The sequence below is a fragment of the Vidua chalybeata genome, chromosome 1, assembly GCF_026979565.1.
Source record: "Vidua chalybeata isolate OUT-0048 chromosome 1, bVidCha1 merged haplotype, whole genome shotgun sequence".
Lineage (NCBI taxonomy): Eukaryota > Metazoa > Chordata > Aves > Passeriformes > Viduidae > Vidua > Vidua chalybeata.
Window position 1 is genome coordinate 29,426,739 of NC_071530.1, and position 23,682 is coordinate 29,450,420.

Here is a 23,682-nt window from a genome sequence, read left to right on the forward strand (position 1 = left end):
CACATAGCCCCTTTCTTTAAAAAAAATTCCCTTTATTCTTCACTATCTACTAATCCTTGAAATTAAAACACAGGTACATTCTCTGCACAGGTGGATTTATGTATCCTCACTCTTACAGTTTTGAGAATATTAAACAAAAACTTTCAACATATTAAATAGTAAAAAAAAATTAATAGTGTTTTCTCTGTTTTGAGGCTGGTTCTTACGCCTCTAATTAGAAGAATACTGCTATATTTAAAACACCAGTGATTCAGCTGACAATAAGACAGTCTCCAATTTTGCCATCCTTATGCAGCAAGTGATATTTTCAGTTGTGGCATTCCCACATGTCGATTTCATGAGACATAGAAATAAATCTGAGTGAAAAACAAAGTTGACAGAAGCTATTTTCTAGATCTGGTATTTATCTGAAAGCCGAAGTGAAATCCCAGTTCTATCAATGCACACATGAATTTTCTCATCTAATCATTCAGTTCAGCATGAAAAATACTAAGGATTTTTTGTTTATGAAATAATTCATAAGCAACATCCCACTGTTCTCTAAGGCATCTTTACCCGAAAAATTATTTAGAATGCATTATTCTTGTCAGTCAAAATATTTTGAGTCATTCTGGTCTTCCCTTCATTAGACTTTGGAGTATTTCTGACCAAACCAATAGTGAAATACACATTTCACCATCAGCTTGAGACACCTGAAACAGCAGTTTCATTTACTACAATTGCCATAAGATAGACATTATTTTTGTGCTCTCACTAGTCAAAAATATTTACAGTAATGTCATGAAAAACTGAGAGTTCAGATGAGTATCATGAGAAACTTAATTGCTACTGAATTCCTTCAGAAAAAGCTTCATAAAGTGCTGAAACAAGCCTCAATTTAACACTTGGCCTTCCAGTGCTTTTTAACTACAGGCCTATGTACTTGCAGAAAAAAAAAATTAAATTACAATTAAAGTAAGTTTTAAGTTTGGAAAACATGAATAACCCAAATAAAATGCTGTTCATTTTTCAGTAAGTGGTTCATTAACCACAGAAACTCAAGAGTTTCACTAGGCTTATTGTTGGTATACATACAGATGGATCTATGCCACTAATTTTTAGCAGATAATAAATAGGTATCTTGACAATTTACAACAAAACCTGGAGTATTTATAGATAAAGTAGCCAGTATTCTATCTCTGGATGAACAGAGACATTCTGTCTTTTAAAAGAAGTCTTGCATAAGCCATGCTCCAAGAACTCAGACATGGTCAGCATGAAAAATTCTTTAGTACCCTTGAGATCTCTCAGTCCCTTCTTATCTTCTTACTCCTCAGAATCTTGAACTTTTTGAAGATCAATGTCATCTAAGGCAGTTTCACTCTCCAGCGGACTTTCAGGTTGCAGGGCTAGTGCCTCCATCTCTTTGGTAAATTCAGGTTCTTCTGTTCCATCAGTAGGATGATTTGGATCCACATTTTTTGTACAATCTGGACCAGTTTCTGACTGCTCTTCACTTGTAGAACTACCCTCTACTAGTTGCATTTCATCTAAACAAAATAGAAATTAATAAACACAATTAATAAACACTGAACTCCTTTGCAAGCAAACATTTTTATTGTTGAAAAACAGTAGCACTAGGATACTTTGCATCAATTACAGAAGTGATTTATTTAGAAAAGCTTCATTGAAAAAACCCAAAGCACTAAAGCTTTGCTTAAATTGGTATAAGGTTAATCTGGAACTAACCCTAAACAAAGCTCTCATTAATTTTTCTCCCATTTTTTGCCAGACTAATTTTTTTTTTTTTTATTACAGAGAGGAGCAAAGTAGGACACTAGTTATTTTAACTTTCAATTCAAACATGCTTTATTGACACTATTCTTATCACCAGCTTTTCAAAGAATGGCTGCAAGCCAGTTAAACACCAAGTACAGGTGGAGTTTGTTTTCAATCAAAAAGGCATGGACACAACTACATAGGAAGCATTTCTATATAAAACAGACTGAAGAAATTAAAAACAATGAACTTTGGTTGAAATGAGTCATCCTAAAATTTCTAACTTGACTGCGTGGAACAGAATAAGCTATTGCACCTTTACTCTTCAAGCAATGTTTTCTGAGAAAAAAAGTTGTTAAATAACTTTTTTCCCCGATTCTACCAAGTAGGGCTTGCATGCTAGGACTTCTGAAAAGAAGGAGGGGAAAGCCTAACTGGGAGAAGTAGTTATATCTTGGTTTATTGCTCTGTTGTGATTTGATAGCCAAAAATAGTCATAGCTAGCTAGCCATAACCCTGCCAAGGTCTTACATGGCAGGGAGCTAAGAACTTTCTGCACAAGCTGACACGTGGACTTTCTTGACACTCACCCTGTATAGCAGAAACCCTTAAACTCTTGAGTTTGCTTGTACTTGCAGCTGTTGCATTTGTTTTTTTAATTATTACTTTCCTGATGTACAGGATTTGTAGTGGGTATTACTAACTTTCTAAAATAAAACTGCTGTTGATATGAAATGCTCTGCTACAACACCATTCACAAGGTGACCTGAAGCTCAGATGACTTCAGTGTCTTACTAACAGTGCATAATTGGATAAGGTCTATAGTGTGCTGGCCGTCTACCTGAATCTGTTAATGAAGATTAACATGTAGATAGTGGAGTAGAAACATAACAGAATATGTTAGCTTCCCTTTTTAGGCAGGAAAGGAGAAGAGCTATTCACCAAGATCCTGCCTCTCCCTCTGAAAAGGACAGCAGGTGGGGCATCACCACTCACAGCTCATTATGTTTTGTTGTACTGGGATTTCTAATATCTTGCCTCCAACTTCCAGTCATCCTGATCCCGTGCAACAGCAGCTCTTGTAACAGGATCAACAGAGGAAACTGTTGAAAACTTCAATTATTACTGATTTATTACTCATTTATATCCTGCTATTTTGAGTACAGCTGAACATTACCATTGTTAAGGCAACCATGATTTCTGCAGTGCACTTCTACAATCCTTAAAACAAAGGAAGGGAAATCCAGTAAGTTGTAGAATAGAAAAAGTGGTTTCATCCCCTACTTTCCTATTATTTCACTTGGAGAAACATGGGAAGGGGCAATACGGTGTTTATTAGGTTATTATGGTTTAAATACTTGTTTCCTGAAGGGAGAAAATCACCATGAACAGTTTAAAGACTACTGCTTGCTTTCCTCACATTCAAGCACACAACACAATTAAGTTGATACTGTGATTATGAAGAGAAATATTATGGGAGATTTAACATCTACATTAACCTTTGCAACTGGAAGGAGCAGGCTACTTGTTTATTAACCAACTTGTCTTAACACCTCCAACAAAACATAAAGCAGCATGTTTAGTTCTGCACCAGCTTGATTAAAGATCTGAACTTCGAAACAGTGCAGTGTAAATCAGAATGCTTCCACTGTAGAAATCTGTGTAACTGCATCATTAAAAACCACATTTGGATGTATGCAGCATTTGTAAATTTAAAGGCCAGAATCCCAACAAACACAGCTTTGCTGTTATGTTTCAAAGATTTTTCTCCCAACCTCAGCTGTTGCAGTTTTAAGACCTGTTAAATTGCTCTTTGTGATGCAGTTAACACAGCATTAGTTTCAGCAAGGGAACAACAGACCCTAACCTTTGTTTTGCTTCTTTTCTTGTTTCCTTTTCTCTTTGGCAGCTTCTAGTTCTTGTTTCTCATGAATTTCCTTCAGGATCTTGCAGACTTTTTTGTGAGTAAACCAGTGTATTTTTTGGCAGTTCTGGTCACAGTACATCACCTGAAAGTTACCAGAGTTATTAATTCATTTTCACGTACTAAAAAAATTTCCTTGCATTTCTTAGCGCAGCAAGTTAAATATCTATGTATAGCACTTAATGGTATTTTTAAGGTCATGTGGACTGATTCTATATAAGAATCTATAAAGGGCAGGTTTTTATTAACTCTAAACAAACAGAATTTTTGCTCTTTCTTCATTCTTAAGCGTACACACTTGGAAATCCAGTACTCCTTCCTACTTGTCAATTTCAGGCATCTTTCTCAGAAGAACGTCTTCAGTGCAGGCATGCATGCCATTCCTCCTAAGTCTACACAGTAAATAGGGAAGCATTCAAAATCCTCAGCACCTCAGTGCAACTATTTTTTTTTTTATTCTTACCATTTTACATACTGAGCATCTTTTGTCTGCTCCCTTTCCCCCACAAGTTGTACAGAATTCAGCATCCACAAAACCCACTTGGCCAGTAATCGCTTGTGTAAGCACAGAAAAAGCTGTGGGGTCAGAGCCCTGAAAGACAAGACGTGGTAATGAGATTAAAAGCCAGCACTGTTGCAGAGAGGGATGCGCAAGGGAAGACCAGAAACGATGAACGCAAGTGTCAGTCTCACTGAAGCTGCTGCAGCAGTAAAAACATAAAACCAAATCACAGAACTTCAACTAACATGCACAACTTAAGATTTATCTTTAGATAAACTGAACTTAAGCCCTGAGCTTCTGTGTATTTCCTCTGTAAGTTATTAATAAACTCCACATTCTTTACACCTGTAGATCCTATGCAGCAGATTTTTGCAGGTCAGTCTCTGTGCTGGCACACAAAAACATGTTTCATTTGTCACTGTTGTGCTCAGTGCACACAGGTGCTACAGACCAAATGGTCAGAACTTGAAATTTTCAATTATTTGCATATTACTATTTAGATGTTATTTGCAGCATCTTTCCCATGCAATGCAAGCAGTAAGGTTTAGGTAACCATACATTAAAACTATTCTTTCGGGCAATGATGTAAATATTCCAAGAAAAAACGTCAAGTAGTTCTGGCTCTAAGTAATTCCTTAAACTGTCAGACTACCATGGAATATGTACAATCATAACTACTACAACAACACTGAGATGCCCAGACTGAATCCAAGTAATTGTGCAGTGACAAAGGTCAAAGGCTTCCACATAAATAAAAATTACAGTATCACTTCCTTTCCAGCTCTGCATAATGGACAGAAATACAATGGAATAAACCGTCTTTGCTTTAAAGGCATAAAAGATTGCAGGCTCTCTTAAGAAAAAAGCAACAGGAAGGAAAATGTTAACTCTAAAGCAAGTTGTAATGCATCACAATAGCTTATGTTTTCACACTGTGTTTATCTTCCTGGCTTAGTCAAACAGTAGAGATTGCACTAAGCCTCAGGATATTTTAGCAGACCTGGAGCCACTTAAGATGGAGGCTATTTTTAATTGTCTCTGAATAATCCAAACACGTCACAAGATTGTTCCAGTTCCCCAGTGTTTGTGCGTACAACATCTCTCTCTCAGAGACCAGAGAGAACATGCTTAAAAAAGAACAGCCACTCTTGTGTAAAATTTATTATGAAGCAATAAATAGTCCTAAAATGAAGAGTGTGCTAGCAAAGACCTAAGAGGACAACTGAGGTTAGATTTTTAATTTGTAATTTTGATTTCCTAATTTAGATATAAATTTTGCTGCACATTGCATCATCTCGACTCTCCCTCTCTGTGATAAAAGGAATCCCACAGAATGTTTTCCCTTTTTCTACCATCATATATTACCAACTTCTTGTGTACAATAGAACAAATGAATGCATTAAATCTAGGAATTTATTCAATCTTAAACTGAATTTAGACATTGTGAAAACAGACTGCAAATTAAGCTTCATTTTTTTCTGAATCTACCATTTCAATAAGTGAACTGGCATAGAAAAACTGAACAGACATCCCAGAGGAGGAAAAGAAAGCTCAGAGACAAGAAAATTGCATCAGTTTTCTTTAAAAGCTGAGGTGTTTAAGCATTTGTTATGGGCACATGAAAAAAATACTAGTTGAAGTACTTTAGAGCATTTTCCTGCAATATGTAAAATCCAGCTCCAGAGAGTTTAGGGACATGAAAACCCTTTGCTTAATATAATATGTTGCAGAAACTGAGGACAGAAAGATGTCTCAACCTGGATTTACTATGCAAGTTACTGAGAAAGGATTTTCTTGATGGGAAAAACTTACTATTTCAACAGGAGCAATACTTCTCACAAGCTGCTGGAGCAACGTGGCTTCACAGTAAGGAAACTTCCGGATACTTTCTCGAATTAGCTTCTCTTGATACACAGGGAAACCATCTTTATCTCTCCCTTTCAAGAGGCTAAATTTTTTTAAATGCATGTAAAATAAGAAATCACATAGTAAATATATTCAAGAACAAACACATATAGCATGCTATACTCTCTCCCCTTTCAGATTATAGAGAAGAATTCACAATAACTTGGCAACTTCGTAGGTTCATCACTGATGAACTATTGAATTTCATGATGTGAAAGCTGATTTCATAATTTTCAGTCTCATAGAGGATTTCAGTAAAAATCCACAGTGGTGTATGAGGGAACGTGATCCTTCTAAAAGTCAGGTCACTTACTTTGATATGTAAGATCAGGCAGCTGGTTTGTAACTCAGTAGATTCTGAAGATCTGTCTAAGTTATTTAAGAGGATGAGTTGCATCCAGAATCTGTGGGACTTGCAGTTCTCATTTGCTTAAGTGTTTTTGAAAAAAAATCTCAATCTGTATGACTGCTGGAGAGCAAAATGGCACAAGAAATGTTCCCAGATGAACCATATTGGACACTGAGAAATTCTTTTTTCAAGGCTATCACTCCCCTTTTTTTCAATCACACATTGCTGTCTGCTGCTTCATGGTGTATATGTAAATGCCAAGATCCAACCAGTTCCAGCAGAGCTGAAATTCTAGGAATGTTTGCTTTGCACCCAGGAAAGGACATTGTCACTTCAGACACAGAAAAAAGGGAGACAGTGCCACCCTGGAGTAAATGCAGCTGGGATTATTTAACAAGTTATTTGTCATAGCCTTTATCCAAACCAATCCAATCTATTCCTTCAATTGTCTTTTTCCTGGTATCTGTAATGCCAGGGCATACATGTGCTTTCAGACCTCTCTGTAGAAATACTCACCTTTTGATAAACCCATCTAGTTTATCTTCTCGCTCTTTTAAAAATGTAATACATTTCTGGAAGATGCAACTGATATAGTGCATTTTCATAGCAAGAACTTCATTCATATCTTTCTGCTTCATGCATTTCTCACAAATGAGATCCAGAACCTTGTAACATTTCTGCAGTGCTTCTACTTCAGCCAACAGAGGGTTCTCTTTCACCAGCAACACGATCTAGAAGATTGAAGAAAATGCAATCCAATTAAGACTTGTGCATTGGCATTATGTTCATTGTGGCTAAGTTTCAGTGGAGTTTCTAATATTCTTCTACTTCCTTCTTATGCAGTCTTCCCTTTCTTTTTTCCAGTCATTATTTACCATTCTTATTTAGTATACTGTAATTCACAGTTCCCATATAAGAAAACATTTACAACTAAGACTGGTATTAAAAATAGCAAGTTTGTTTTGTTTTGTTTTTTAGAATAAGAACCTGAAAAACCAAAACTAGTTCTAAAGAAAGTTATAGAAGCTACCTACACTATCCTAAAATCTCTTTCCTTTTGAGCACTACAGTCTTGTATAGTTTAAGGACTTGTATGATTTAAGCAGTTTCACAGAACACATCAACCTCACATAATTGTGGAGTACTTCCTGTAGCCTAGTAAAGCACTGAATAAAATATTCTAAGAGGAAACTGTATGCTCTACTCACTCAATTAGCTGCCACTGGTGCACTACTGTCTCTGTGTACTGCAGATACCTGTCTGGAAACTGTTAAAAAATTCTGGACTTTGACTGGCAAGCCCAAGGAATTTGTATTTGAATGTAGGTGCATTCATTTCTCTGAACTACACTGGGGGAGCAAACCATAAAAGACATTATTGTCAGCAATATCCTGGGAAGTAAAATAAACATTATCTTGCACATACTTTCAGAAACAGCAGCAGTGGTAGATGTTACTGTGGAGAACCAGTGATGAAGGTAGGAAGATACATGCTGAGAAAAGCATTGAGAGAACAATGAGATTTTGTTAAGATAGGAACTTGTTTTACATTTTCACTTCAAGTGGGGCTGAGAAATAAAGCCAAAAAAGACAGTTATTTACGGTTACTGATAGAAGGAATAAGAATCGCTCCACTTGAAGTTGTTACTTCAAGATTCTGGTGTGTACAAACACTGAAATATTTTTTTAATCACATCTAAACGTTGAGCCTGATTCTTCCTCTTTTTCAGAAGTAGCTGAATTTGCAGATAATGCTTCTGATCTCAGCTGACCTTGCAGAAGAGCAGAATGCTTTCTGACACAAAGAAACCACTCCAACACCAACAAACACATACAATTTACACATTACTCCACCTTAACAGGATGCATGTTGGTAGTAGTAATAATTTTATGCAGAGGCCCAGCTAATTTTACTGGCAGTTTTGGTTCTTTGTCTAAGCCTTGTGGTTTAGTATAGTAGTCCAGCCTTTCACGTGGAAAGAAGTTGTTGATGACAGTCACACAGTCATGTTGACCTAAAGGCACACAAGAAAAAAAAAATCACCAGTGAAATAATAACAAAAAAAAAACTAACAAACAAACATAAACCCCAATCTAATATAAGCAATACAAGTGAGAATTACCCACATGCAAAGGAGCTTTGCATGATATATTCTGCACTACAAAGAGGCAACTCTTGTCATTCTCTTGCATGTAGCTTTAATCTTCAGTAAGTGTTATTAACTTAGTGACTCCCAGCAGGGAATGCCCTCATGAAAATTCATTTTGAATATCCTGTCCCCTTCCTGCATTCTCTTACCCTGATAAGCCACAACTAAGTTATTTCTCCCCTATATTATATGATACTAGTAGTCTCATACTGCTGCTATAATTTTTCAAGGTAAGATTTTTCTACTTTGTACTTTTGAAATTAATGGCATTTGCATGGAGACTCCTAAGTTTTCAGACCTGAAGCAGGTATTACTGTATTAACCTGTGATGGGAGAAGTTATAAGAACAGAACATGCCTAAAGTTTACCAAAAATAAAAGGACTATAATGAAAGTAACAAGATTAGAAAAGTTACACCCTCTTCTTGTTTTCTACATCTGATAATACAATGGATTATTTGACTAAAGGGAAAGTAAAACTTATCTTTTCTACTTCAGGACCACATTCTTTAAATTGATTGATTTGTCTTGGCACTAATCCTATAATCAGTAGAAGACACAGCCAACCAAATTCCAGCATTTAAAATCCTCCACTGTTTTAGAAGCGACAGTTCTGAGCTAATAGAGCACAGTGTAAGACAAATGTCAGGGGAAGAAGTATCCTCACTTCCCACACACAGGCAGATGAATTAATGTTGATTGGACAAAGAATAAAAAAGGAACAGGAATAGATTCCAATGTGCAGACTTTTAGAGAGTAGTGTATCTCAGTATGCCTGAAAATATTTATGCTACCTTGGTGATGTGATGAGATTTTAAACAAGAATTCTCAAAAATTATGTTGGAGATAATATTCCCCATTTACTCCAAACACTATCATATTGGAAAAGACTTTCCAAATCCAAAGGATAATTAATAGGAATAGACTTATTTGATACTTAAATGAATAGTTAAGGTTTTGCTGCTCGAACCTCAAGTGAGCAATGTCAGCCTTTTCTTCTTTAAAACAGCAGAATAACGAAATGGAAACTGAATCTCAGCACTAAATCACTACTCAAGGAAGTAAATCTAAATGGCAAGGTAGCCTTGAATTCAGAACACCAAAAGGACTTGAAAGGGAATTCTCAGGCATTTAAACACCATGAGAAGGTTGTGTCTGAAAGAAAATATAGGTCCTTGTTTTTGGGAAGCAACAGCTGTGCCATTGGAAATGACTCCACTTAACCTCATTATATTTTATCAATTCTCCTTGCTAGAGAAGAAGTGGGACATTAAGCCAGGAACCTAGTATTGTCAAGGAGGGCAAAAAATTTAAGAAAGGCTTGTAAAACCAAAGAAAGACCAAAAAAACAGAACAACAACAGCAAAAAAGCTTGTTGCATGTTTTGTCAGGGATAATTCCGCATGCTGGAATGACAAATCTTTTTCTAGTGAAGTTCAGCTTAGTAAGTAGTGACTACCTCAGAAGAGGTTCCAAGACTTCTCCCTCTTCCAGAAGTCTGGGAGAAGGGCAGGGGGTGGCTTGCTGCCAGCACACAGCTGCAAAGCTCAGCTGAGTTCCTGGCTCCTTGGCACTATGGTCATCCTTTCCCACAAGGGAACCTCCCATTAGCACTTGGTGCTGCACTTCAGACCCCTCCAATGCAACCAGCTTCCTCTTACTGTTTCCAAAGCGGTGACATTGCAAAAGCTTACACACTTGTATAGCACCTGTTCTCACAGGCAAGATCATCTGTGTTTTTAGGAAATCAAACATAGGAATACAACACAAATTGACTCTTACATGATGAGATGTGGAAAACATAGCTCAACTACGTGTCAGCTCAGAACAAGTTATTAAATAATGTTTCTCCACGAAAAAGCATCAGACTCTAACACTTTACTTCTTTAAAGCTTTAGAAAATGAGAATAATTTTCATCTCACCCACAAAAGCAGCCATCTGAGCTGCTGTCCTTCCCACAGAGTTGACAACATCAGTTTCTGCTCCAGCCTCTAACATCATCCAGGTGATTTCCTTGTTTCCTGAATTTGCAGGAAAGATATGGGGAATGAGCAAGGACAAATCAGAATTTATAATTCTCTATGCTTCAGAAAAAGATGTATTGAACTTCTTAAAGACCAGGTACAACACTGAGGAAAATGAATGTTCTTAATGTCATTATTTTAAGCATGGATGAAGAGAAAAGCATGTGCTTATTTAGAGTTCCAGCAGGTGTAATTCTTCTCTCTGTAATGTACAGACAGCTTCCCATGGAGCTTATGGGAGTCATACTCATGTATGTAGCTACACTTGAGGTTGGTCCCTCTGGACAGCAGTATAGAAGGAAATTCTACTAATCTAGTTTAACAGTTCAACTACATTTGCTATTCTAAGAAGAAAAACACATTCAGGACTATGATGTAGCAGGAACACACTGAACAGAACAGATTGTTCCTTTCTCCACAGTGGGAACTGGGAATTCAGACTGGGCTAAATACCAAGTAAAATGAAGCTAAAATTTGATGGGAAGATTAGATTACTTAATTGGTGCCCTTCAGAGACTAAAAAAGGACACTTGTCACCACTCCTGCTGGTTCTGCTTTCAAAGGTATTCTTACTTTATCAGTTTTTGTGCACATGCTAAGTACAGCAATGTGAATACAAAAAGGGGATGGTGAATGAAAATGAATGTTTAAAAACAAAGTCACTTCATCAGTAGTGCTCATGTACCTTTTGTGCTCACCGATAACAGACTCTAAAGTCAACATTCAGAAGATTTCACACCCAGGATGGCAAGCTAAAAGCTCAGCTGTGAGAAAATTGTATAAATCCAGCATTTTCCATACAGTTGCAGTCATTTAACAGCTTCTAAGAGTTTGTTCTCATCTATCTGCTGCAGCTGTGATATTGCTCAATACCACAGAACACTGGAATTTCACAAATCTTTTTACTGAAGTTGTAGCTGAAAAACAATCTGACGATCTAGTTGAGGTTCCTATACATACATAGGCCTTTTTTTTAATACTTATGATGAATGAAGGCAGTTTAAACTCTACCTGCTAAGAAACCTGACTCCTCTAGAATCTAATTTTTGGGAAGTCATAAGTGGTCTATGAAAGAAGATACTTAAAATAACCTAATATTCCTAAATAAAATCTTTTCTCCAGAAGGAACAATGTTTTAATGTAGTGTCTTTTTCTCACTCAAGGAAATTACTGGTCCAGCCATCAGGGAAAAAGAATAGCAAGAGGAAAGCTGCAAACCACCACTTGAGACAGGAGAAGATACATACAGCTATAAGCACTCTCAAGAAAAAAAATGTAAGAGGAGAGCAAAAATTATTTTGGGAAAACATGGTTTTAAAACTTACTAAATATATTTTTAAAAGCCCACAGGATAGTTGGAAAAATAATGTAGGAGAAAGACAAAATTTAAAAAATACTGGATTGAGAAGTCTCAAATATTACCAAAAGCTACTGGTGCAGCATCATTTTCAGTGTAACACAGTTTAAGTAAACAGAATGTATCCCACTGCACAAGAAAACTGTCCCAGGCAAGTGAATGTTGAGATCTCGAACAAACAGGACAAAGTAGGTACAGGATAAGTAGATTGTATGCCTCAAAATGCTGAACAACATAAATTTTTATATGAGCCTGAACAGAAGCTCTCCTTTTGCACTGCCCATAGGATTTTAGTGATCATGGCGTAGTTGCATGGTTCACATAAATAACAGCAAACCTGAATAATAAAAGCATGTCAATGTTCACTTTTAAATTAACTTATGGCAAATTGTACCCATTGATGTCATAAAAATCAGTGATCTGAGTCTAGTGAGAAGTTACCTGAAAGTCCAGCAAACATCAAGGCAGTGTATCCGTGCTCATGTTCATTGCAGTTTACATCAGCTCCGTGTCTCAACAGCAACCTGCACATGTCCACCTTCCCTTTGTAGGCTGCGTGCATCAGAGGGGTCATGCCATGCTGGCAAAAGAAAGGAGAAGCAAGTAGCATACAAAAATGAATGTTACATCTCTTGATCTTCATACCACTGATCATTTTTACTTGGCCACACATATTCAATATAACTACCAAAGCCTCACGTAGTATTTTATTTACAAAAACCTCACAAAATCTTCATGAAAAGATAGTTACTAACATGCAGCAGATTTCCATGTCAGTTTTCTGATTTTGCTGTGCTATAGATTTGAAAACAGAGCAGTGTTGAACAAATGAAAATCATTTACAGTCAATTTATCATTGTCCTTTTATGTAAGACATTAGTGTTGAAGACAACTAAGGTTTCTGCTAGTTGGAAAAGCTTGGTTTACAAAACTTGTTAGCTTCCTATGTTACCTTTTTCTCCCCTGCTGTGGCTTATATGATAAGCAGCAAGAAAATTAGAAATAGGCTGTTGTTGTTTTAAACATTACCAAGATTTTCAGTCTCTGAAACCCACCTTGCTCATTTTTAGTCATGATTACTGGTAATTTTGCCATCTGCCTCTCTCCCACTTCTCCACCCTTTTGGCATTGTGTCCATGATCAGCCAGAACTCTGAAGGACCTCATAAAGACAAACAGCTCTTGTCAGACTTTAACAAACCTGACTGATCAACTGCCCCAGTGCAAAAAGGATTAGCTTCAGCATGGGAGGACTGAGGTGTGATTAAAAAGGTAAAGCTGGGGAAACCCCAGAGGAATTTTTCAGAACTAGGGTGAACTGCTAGTGCAGGCTCTCTCCCTCTTCAAGGGCAGGGAGAAACATGCTGCTGTTTGAGAAAATTGCATGACACTATTTTCAGAATATAGTATGCTTTTTCCAGTATGCTGTTTATTTTCACTTAACATCAGGTCAGGATTCATGTCATCAGCCAAGACACTTTAACTGTCCAAGAACACCCTCCAACACTGCATACCAGGAAGAGTGTTTTAGTTTGTCCCTGAAGAAAATCATAATGGCATTCTCTTCCTTTTTTTGCCAGTCAAGGCTGCGTGCTTGAATACATTCATGTACAACATTACTCCAGCTCTGTAAATGCCTGGTAATGAGATACTCTGAAATAATGTAATTGTCAGTTTTTGAGCCTTAATGCATTTCTTGTTTCAATTTATGACTGAGTGAAACCCAAGTAACTTTAATTTACCAGCGTAATTTTCAAAAAATTTCTAAAGGTGACAGAAATTGGAAAAGTTAAAAGTATAATAATTTTAAAGTATTACAGTTTCATTACTCTCCATCCTAACTGAAACTAATAGAAAGTGCTTACTTGATGCATTATATTTTAGTAACCCACATATTTTAGTAAAATGCAATATAAACTGCCATTGAAGAAACAAAATACCTAAAAAGATCCCTTCATGAATATGAAACAGGTGGCTTTGCTTTTGCTAGATTTCATTTGGGGTGTCTCAAATGTTGAATAAAGACTTTCTGTCCTACTATATAAAATACTTTTTATTATATTACATTTCATAATGTTACACCAAAAGCAACTTTACAGGCCAATCCCAGTCTGAAGTCACAGTAGGGATTTGTCTCCCTTAGCAGCACAGAAAGGTACTGCAGTAAGGGAATATAAACACAGCATGGTTTTTCACGGGAGAAAGAATTTTTAGAAAACAACGACTTTTAAGTTTGGTTACATCTTGAAAGCCAGTTGTTCCAATTAAGACCTGAAGATTATATGACAAAGTAAAGAACTGGGTTTGTTTTATCCTCTCCTCCCAGAAGACTGTTTTTTAAAATCCTTTGATTTAATTTTAGACGTATCAGGCTGTGGTGTGGATCAAAAAAACTTATCAGGCAAAAAATACGTTGATGGTTGTTATACAATTGGATTTAAAGTCGCATTAATATCAGTTTTTCACATTCACAGTAAACAAAAGAGGGTCAGGCTAGACACAAATTTATCTAGAAATGCTTGATATCCTGTATTATGTCCCTACACAGAAACTGGATTGACTGCAAATACTTTTCTCAGCCTGAATGTCCAGCAAGAGTCTGTTTTCTCACAGATGACATTTGGATTGTCAATACAATGTACTTAAAAGACAAAACTTGCAGATGGTTTATTAAGCATACAGATGAAACAAATTTTTGTTCCACTATGAAAGATCAGATGAAGGATCCTTTTTCTAGCTGTTACCATGCAACATTCTTCTGACCAAAAAAATTGAACTTTTTAATCTTATTCCCCAGGACAAAAGTGAATCCTTCCCAGCTTTTTTTTTTTTTTTTTTTTTTTTTTTTTTTTTTTTTTTTTTCTTCAGGTATGTTACATTGTAACATCTTTTCTCTTCTGCAAGGTTCTAAGTATTTCCTATATGTCTCACCATTCAAGATGAATAGTGTTTGCAGTGCCTCTAAAAATTAGCTGGCACTTCTCTTGACTGGTTTCTCCAGCTCACCAATCAACAACGCCTCCCTGGCACAACAGGGCTCTTGGCAGAGCCAGCCCGGTCATTACAGACCATCCTTCCCAGTTTCTCATGTTGAAAAGAACCCAAAAGCAGACTAAAGAATGGGATTCTAAGAACTGCTGCCATAGTGGGGAAGTAAGTTCATGAAAAAAAAAACCCAAACAACAAACTATGGGGTCAATGGAGGGGCAGGGAGATGAGTACCAGAACCGGGGAGGGGTTGGACTCCACCACCAGCACAGAGGAAGAAGAAAGCAGATCAATCTCTCGTCAGCATCCAGCTGAGGTGTGCTTCAACAGGATGAATAAAAACAAATTTATGAAGACAATAAAATGGAAAAACAACCTTCTGCCTCCTAGGAACTACAAAGGAAGTTTCCAACAAAACTCATGCTCAGCCTTCATCAACCAGAGGAATAGGGAAACACATGACAGCTAGGGAACAAGAAGTGGGACAAACAAACAAAAAATGCACAATATCTACCACTCCAGTGACATGTGCATATCTGGCACAAAACCCCTCCATTTTGTGAACATTTAAACACTCATGCTGACTGTGTAAGAGCACAGACATCACGTGTGTATTGTTTCGTGGCTAACAGGATGAAAATTCACTGCTGAAGTAGCCACATAAACCTGTGCTACTTGAGTGAAAAGCACAATCCAAGTGCTCCCAACATTCCCATGCTCACTTCACCCTTCTCAACCATGGAACCTTGTCAAGATGTGGCATACAGGCTGGATTACACTGGAGCAGTCCCTCAGCAGTTACTGAGGTACACTAAGGCATTGCACATGAGAGTACTAGCTATTTAAATAGAGCGGGAAAAATAAAAAAGGAATGGGAGAACTGAAAATCTGCTGTAGACACTTGTATGTCAGCAATATTAAAGCATTCACCTCTCCCTTCCCCAGCTCAGTTTCCAATGAGGAATGCAGCCCCACATGAACACTGAAAGAATGTCTTATTTTACCCTTTAGGTTCACTAAACAATTCAAGTCAGAAAATTATAAACAAAACACATAACTCTAGGTTTGGCCTTTAGTTGAGACAGTATTTGGGACATTACTAAAAATGATGTAAAAAGAACAGGTGCTACAAAGCAGAAATACTTGTTGATGTATCTCTTCAAAATCAACACTCTTGTACTGAATGGTGTTAGTCTAGAAATACAGCTTGACTCTTCACTGGATGAAAGTCTCTAGAAATTTCACTCTTCAAGCTTTTGAATAAGACTGCCCTTACACATCTTAAATTTCCTAAAAGCAGGATTTTAAGTAGTTACATACACAAATAATTTTAGCTGTAGCTAAGTATGGACTAATTAGAATATGAAATACTGTTCAGTAAGTGTCAATCACAGCTATAGTTCTCCTTTATGGTCATCCTGCTCAGCTGTTGGTTTCACATATGTAACACATTAGATTCCTCTGATGATCTTTCAGTTCATCTGCAGTGATGAAAGGTTAAAGCCTACATCAATCAGCAACTTGAATTGAAACCAGATAATTCTTACTAGCAGAGGAATTTTCTTTGGTTTGTGTATTTTGAAGTACTATGTAAAGAACATCAAAAGACAAAACTCTCCTCAACAAAGGCCAAGGATCTGGCATTTTCTGCTAGCACAGGATTTTCACACTACAATAGCAAGATAGATTACCTGAGGAACCTTCCATTGAACATACTCAATATGAGTGAAGCTACACACATCTCAGCCATGAATAAGCAAGGTGCTGCTGTAATTCCCAGGAAGTGTTTGGTTCTGTAGCACAGAGAAGTGGACTGTCTCTAAATTATGTATTACCAAACTGAACAGCTGAATTACCAAACTAGAGGAAAAAAGTAATGTTGCTAACGCCAGATGATAGTTCTATATGTAAGAAGATTATGAACAACCTTACAGTTATTTTAAACAGAGAAAAATTATGGACTTTTCAGGTCAAGTCTGTTGGCTTGATCTGCCAGGGGATATAGCACTACAGTAGTCCTTTGCAACCTTAACTACCAACATGATCAGAGGAAACTTCCACAGTTGGAAAGCCCATGTGCTTCCTTGAGCCTGCCTTTCTATAACAATCTAAAATATTTTCGCCACATGCTGTGGATGGAGTTCAAGTCAGCAAAGTGCTGACAAAAAGTCACAATATTTACAAGCTCTGCGTTCTCGGGGGAAAGAAAAGTTCTGAACACTTTCTCCCATACTAAGTTTCCAAATTATCAACCACTCCATTAAAAAAATGACTAAGCAGTGTGCATTTAAGTTAACTATATTTGTTTTTATTTTACATCCATTTCTACAGCCCATCTATTTGTCCAATGTTTGAGGACACCTGAATTTAAATGTCCCTTAAGTTTTAAAGTCACCAAACTGTTAAAGACTAGTTTTGCTGAAAAGCCATTGCATTTGTTTTCATAATGACAGTGATTAAGACACAACAAAACAATTGATTTGGTCAGAAAGGGTACTGAGAAAAACCAGGACTGTATCTGCTGGATATCTCCAACCTTCTGGAAGATGGGCATCTGGGAAACTCATTTGAATGAAGGGATTTTACTCTGACACTGAGTGCTGACACTCTCAACAGAGCTCAGCAGACCAGTATGATGTGAAGGGTATGAGGGAGTCTTAGAACAAGTGCAGGAAAAGCAAGCAGACTTAGAGAAGTAATTTTTTTATTTTTAAATACATGTACCAACAGCAGAAGTAATGCTGAAATACTGCATCCAGCTCATATGTATGGTTTTAAAGAAAGAAGCCAAAACAACTGGAAAGGATTTGAAGAAGAGCCACTTATTATAGCTCACTTGCTGCAGAAACATAACTTTAGGCAAGATACTTAAAAGGTCACTGCATCTAGAAGATGTTAAAATGTGACTTGGTCCTTGTCTAAAGGTACATAGAGAAAAGACAGCTGATTGTTAGCAGTTTTTAATGTACAAGAAAGTGGATCCAAGCAGTTAGAATATACAGTCAAACCAAAAATGAAAGGAACAGATTATGTGTGGGTTCTTTTTAAATTAGGAAGTGCACTATGTAACAACCTGCTTCTGATGCTGTGAATTCTTCAGCCTGAAATTATTAAATTGTGATTGCATGCTTGCTGTACCACAGCTAGAAGACAGAATTACATTAAACCTGTGCTCATTCTGTAGATTTTCATGTAAAAAAGTCTTCAAGGATGGAAATGATTTCCTAACTGAACTCCCACTTTAATACCTAAGCATTACATCTTCAGGGCTTTCTTACTTCTTAACATTAACAAAATAAGTAACAGTAGTAACATAAATGTGAATTTCAAGATAAGCAACTAAGGCAACAGAGAAAAAAAATAAGATCTGATGCACTGAGAGCAGCCTAAAGTTGTGGCAACAATGAAAAACAGACTAAGCTGATGTTTAATTGGGATTTCACACACTCTTACTTTTGTATAGATATTAGAACAACACATTGGAGCAAAAATGGGTTATAAAAGAAAAATTGCAACACTCACATAGCTGGTTGATTTAAGAAACCTAAACAAACCTGAACCTTCTCCTGTTTAATATGCATGATTACACACCATTCTTGGGAGTAAAAAAGAGTCTGCAAGAAGTCCATTGCATACAGTTTTATGGGCCTTATGTATAAAGTCAGATGTGAGACTTGGGTAAATACTGTTAATACTATTTCTTCTACAGCAATAGCCTGAAGCATAACTCAGATACGGTTTCTTTGAATAAGTCATATCCTCTCAACACTAATCCTGGATGTTGCACTAATACTGCAGCAATGCTGCCGTCATTCAGCAATTACACTTAAGGAAAACCTTCTGATGTCCATACAATAAAGCACACTTGCAAGCACGTTTATATTGTGTCTTGGGTTCCTGAAGTTCACTGTAAAACTCAGTTTGACTAGTTTTACAGAAACTTGTTGAAATTCATACAATAGAAATTCAGGTTTAGTATTTAACTTAAGAAAAATCAGAAAATGGATCTGTTGGCAGAAAAAAAGGCTAACAATGTCCCATGAAGATATCTGGTAAAAGAAGTGCAATTTTTCTCCATTCATGAGACTACATCTACAATATACCCTGTCCCATTTAGAGCCTTCCAGTGCAATAAAGACATGGATAAACTGCAACAAAATCAATGGAGTACTACCACTACACAGTAGGAACCTGAGCACTTGCACAGTGAAGAGAGACTGCAGGAGCTGGGCTTGCACAGCCTGGAGAAATGGCTTTTGTGGGACCAAACAGCAGCCTGCCAGAGCTGACAGAGAGATCACTGAGAAGACAAACTCTCCACTTATGGTGGTTGGAGGGCAAGAGACACTGAGCCTGAGCTGAGGTTCAGACATAAGGGAAACACTTTTTCACCAAAATCACAGTAAGAGAGTAGAACAAGTTGCCCAGAAGTATTTTACAGTCTCCATCCTTAAGAGATTTACAAGGCTAGACATGTCAAAACTCAGAGCAATCTCATCTGACCATGGAGCTGAAGCTGCTTTGAGCCAGAGGCTGAACTAGTCACATTCTCAGAATTTCCCAGTGATTCCTATGAAATTATAAAGCTGTGAAAATAACCAGAGATTAACATTTAAATTGATAAATTATACATGGATTTATCATGCATGATGGGGAATTAGTTTGGCTTGCATGTTATATTTCATATTAATGTTGCATGCTTTAGAAAAACATTGTAAAAAGAAAAATAAGAGGAAACATGAACATCACATAAGGCTCCTTTCTCCACAAACTTATTCCCACCTTCAGGTAGCACTTCAGGATTTAATCTTCTACATGTTTACCCACTTGTATAAAAGGCTGTGGTTCCATTTCTGATCAAGCTACTCACCCTCCAAGTCTGTTTATGAGACCCAAGCATGGCATGGGGACAGGTGCCGTGTCTGCCACAGAGGGACTGTGCAGAGAGATTACTGTTTGTGAGGGTGACAAGAAGCACCCCGACGTGTTTTGCTGCAGCATTTATCCTACCTTACAGACAAAGCTCAGGCTGGAACTTGAGACAAAATACAGTGTAGTACTTTAAATAACATTAATCTTTAAACTTTCTTTAAAAAACAGTAAGAACTCTTCAAAGGTTCATTACTCATCTGCAGGCTGAAAATATCTTGAGAGTAACCCTGATTTTCAAGGCTACAGCAACTGCTGTTAGAGAAATGTTATTTAACAACATGAAGGCCTTCAGACCTAGCATTTTCCTTATTAAACTCAGCATAATACTTGCACAGTTTTGCAGTACCTCATCCAAGCAATTGACACGGACATTCTTGCTCCCCAGTAGCCTTCCAGCCTCCTCGGTGTTTCCTTCAAATAAAAGGACAAAGAGAGAAAAGGGGGTGAGAAATAGAATAAACTGAGAATCTGGAGGAAAATGGTCATTTCCATTTCTCATTAGAATCAAAATCTTTGCATGTTAACTGATTGGGATGTAGATTAACCACCAATAAAGTAATTGCACTTAATGAAGAAGCTTAGGAATGAGCAGTGTTATGTTCTAAAAGCCGAGAACTCACAACATCAAAGAACAGCTGGAAAGCATGAACTACAAGTAAACATCCATTTTTTGTGAAGTAACTGACCTACACACACAAGAGCAGGACACTAACATAAAGAGCACATGAACAGCTCCAAATGAGTGTCGTGATACTGAGCATTGTAACACATTTTGTACTTTCATCTCTTTTGGAGCATCTTTTGTCTAAGAGAGCTGTCTACATTCTCAAGGAAATGACCTCACTTCAAAGACTTTTTGGTTTGAATGAAACATGATTTATCATTTACTCACATAATTTTTCCTGTTTCAATTTGAAATTTGCAACGTTTCACATTCACAAGAGTGGAATGAATTTGCTTTTGGTAATAGAGAATAAAGATAGAAAGGACAAGGACGCAGGTAGCTCGATCACTGACATTTGTAAAAATTGCCAAATGCAAAGTAAACTGAGATCTGAAAAAAAAAAAGTGCCAGAAGAAATAGGCTACACCTATTCTTCAATTCTACTGTCCTGTTATTTTTCAATTCATTAGCAAAATCCTTTTGGCTAAGCCACAGGTCTAAGAACCTGATTTAAAGCACACTGGAAGACTATTCGGATATTGCCAATGCAGCTTCTACAGGCACAAAGAAATAAATGCCATTTCAAGAGTCTGACTTCAGAGAATATTTATTGCAAATTAACAGAAACTTCTAATTACTGATTCAATCATAAGCAAAGCTCTTTCAGCAGAGATGTGCTTAATAAAAATAAGCACTGCATCACTTAATTATGTTCATGTTTACCTTCACTCTTTCAGAAGGCGGTGGTCATCCAGCAATTTTTCAGCAAAACAGCTCTTGCAACTTCAGTTTTGGCTAAAAATCCAATTGAAATACTAGAAATAATTTATTTTCACATTGCTTTTTGGTGTGATTTAACTACACTACAGGAGCTTTTACCATTTTTCTTTTAATTAATTAATTTCAGGAAAAAAGACAATCACCTGAGTCATCTCACACACTTAATAAAGACCCCTGACTGACAGAGAACCATCAACTAATTTACTCCCCCAGACATAGCTATATTCTAAAAATGTTAGAAGCTTCTTAAGAACTAGATCAGTTTTCAGAAGAATATCCCAGCCAAAGAACAAACATCAGTAAGAGAAAGTCTTCAAGGGGTGATCTTCAAGTAAATTTTAATACAAGCTAAGCAAAGCAAAGTTGCGTTTACAAACTCAGAGTTCTGTATGACAAAACACTGAAGGATTTCCAAACAAGGCACTAAACTGATGGAAGTCAGACTTGTAGAATTGACCAGAGCTAAAAGTTGGAGCCAGGCTCCTCACAGTGGTGGCATGGTAGGAAGCCAAGAGGTAACAGGCAGAAGCTGAAATAAAAGGAAGCTTCAGACTGGATACAAGGAAAAACATTTTCACTATGAACCCAGTAAGGCAAGGAGATTGCCCAGAGACACTGTGCAGCCATCCTCCTTGGAAGTTTTCAAGACCTGATGGGAAAAAGCCCTAAGCGATCACATTTGACCTCACAGCTGATGTGTTTCGAGCAGGAGGTTGGCCTAGAGACCTCCTGAGGCCTCTTCCAACCTGAATTATCCCATGACCCTAATCAGAAGCATCAGGTAAGTTAGACAGAGGTGTCTGCAAGACCAAGGTCTAAAACACTTATTAAAGTGAGTCAATCAAACTGGGTCTGGTCCACAATAAATTCACTGTTGACTGTCCTATGCTTGTGTCTCTGACACAGAGGAACACTTAAATACAACTGAGAGTGAAGCACCAAAACTGTAGTAAAACTTTCATGTGTTCAAATTGCCTGGAAACTACATATAAAAATGCATAGAACACGTGAGATTTTTCATTTGCCTCCAATTAATGAATGTTGTTCATGATTTTCAAAATACCAGCTGGAGGGGATCTATTTATTCAGGGTTATGAAATTCATGTTGCTGGAACCCAAATGACAGAAAATTCCCCTGGCAATAAGCATGTCTGACAGACAGTGCAATGAAACTGTGACACTCACATGAAATGCAAAACCACAGAAGGGGTCAGGTTAGAAGGGACCACAGCAGTCTGGTTATCTGGTCCAACCTCCCTGCTCAAGCAGGCTCATCCTCGAGCACATGGCACAGAATTGCATCCAGACAGTTCTTGAGTATCTCCAGTGAGGGAGACTCCACAACTTCTCTGGTTAATCTGTTCCAGTGTGCGGTCAATTCCACTCTTACTCAAGTGGAATTTTCTGCCCATTGCCTCATGTCCTGTTGCTTGGCACCACCGGGAAGCACCTGGTTCTATCGTCTTGACACCCTTCCTTCAGATAGACATTTATCCCCTTTCCTCTCTCTGAGAGAACACTATAAGATAGTATAAGGAATAGTAAAATAGAACATTATAGGGGATAAGAGGTGCAAAACACCCCAAACAAGCTCAAGTGCTGGCAATGTGAGAATAACTTGTCTGCAAAGACGCCCTGGTCTGACAACAGATTACCCCCAAGAAAACTTTTTTTTTTTTTTTTTTGGCAGCTGACATTAACACCAATAATTAGGCAAACGTCAACAGACATTGCCAGTAAGATGCAAGCTTTCCTTGGCAGAGTTAGAGCCGCCCAGTTGAGCTTCCCCAGCCCCACTGCACCGCAGCGCGCCCCCCACTGCATTCCCTGGGTGACGCACGCCTGCCCGAGAGGGAAGTAAACCATGGGAACAGCCGCTCTCCCCGGCAGGGAGAAGGGTGACGGCCCGAAGGCGGGGTCGGAAGGCAGGCGGCCCTCAGCGCCGTGACCTGAAGAGCGCGGCCGGGGGCGAGGGGACCCCGCGGCGAGCGGCCGGTAACGGCGCCTCACCTGCCGCCCGCAACGTGCGGGGTCACGAAATCCCTCCCGGGGCACGGCCAGCGGGGCCCGCGGGAGCTGCGGCCCACGGCCGCGAGCGGCGAGGGCCGGGAGGGCTCACCTGTGGCGATCACTGCCAGCAAGTCTTTCTCCTCCGCGCTCAGGTCGCCTTTCCTGAGGGGAGCCATCGCGGCCCCCGCGCACGGTAAGGCGGGATCAGCCCGGGACGGCTCCCGCAGCACCCCCGCCCGCGGCACCGCCCCCGCCCCGCTGCTCCCGGAGCCTTCCGCCCGCAGCCCCGCCCTGCCGGGGCCGACTGCGGGGCGAACCACTCCTGCCCAGGGATGGGGGTC

The 23,682-nt window shown here is 38.2% G+C and overlaps 2 protein-coding genes across 5 annotated transcripts in view; one reads left to right on the forward strand and one right to left on the reverse strand.

Moving 5' to 3' along the window:
* Positions 1-11: 11 nt before the first annotated feature.
* Positions 12-23,532, reverse strand: ANKMY2 (ankyrin repeat and MYND domain containing 2). Of its 4 annotated transcripts, XM_053961344.1 has the most exons (11): positions 23,451-23,532; positions 20,234-20,298; positions 12,410-12,548; positions 10,510-10,608; positions 8,292-8,452; positions 6,955-7,169; positions 5,997-6,132; positions 4,146-4,274; positions 3,626-3,767; positions 2,936-2,979; positions 1,578-2,836 (listed from the first exon to the last, which is right to left on the reverse strand). In XM_053961344.1, exons 1-10 carry the CDS (start codon positions 23,515-23,517, stop codon positions 2,972-2,974), a joined length of 1,161 nt encoding a protein of 386 aa, XP_053817319.1. In that variant the 5' UTR covers positions 23,518-23,532; the 3' UTR covers positions 1,578-2,836; positions 2,936-2,971. The 4 variants fall into 4 exon arrangements, with proteins under 4 accessions (XP_053817295.1, XP_053817299.1, XP_053817319.1 ...); XM_053961320.1 differs by lacking the exons at positions 1,578-2,836; positions 2,936-2,979 and adding an exon at positions 12-1,529; XM_053961324.1 differs by lacking the exons at positions 1,578-2,836; positions 2,936-2,979; positions 23,451-23,532 and adding exons at positions 12-1,529; positions 21,275-21,443.
* The window catches only part of BZW2 (basic leucine zipper and W2 domains 2), a 56,278-nt gene continuing 56,046 nt past the window's right edge, over positions 23,451-23,682 (forward strand). Inside the window, exon 1 of the mRNA XM_053961353.1 lies at positions 23,451-23,534. The gene's annotated coding sequence lies outside the window, so the exon portion shown is untranslated. The remainder of the gene's footprint in view (positions 23,535-23,682) is intronic.

Excerpts from the sequence above, each read along its gene's own strand:
- ANKMY2 (XM_053961320.1), bottom strand. The coding sequence starts at position 23,517 with ATGGCTCCCCTCAGGAAAGGCGACCTGAGCGCGGAGGAGAAAGACTTG. Across the intron at positions 4,275-5,996 it reads GTATTGCTCCTGTTGAAATA|GGCTCTGACCCCACAGCTTT; the intron begins GTAAGTTTTTCC and ends CTTGTCTTTCAG. Across the intron at positions 3,768-4,145 it reads GATGCTCAGTATGTAAAATG|GTGATGTACTGTGACCAGAA; the intron begins GTAAGAATAAAA and ends GGTAACTTTCAG.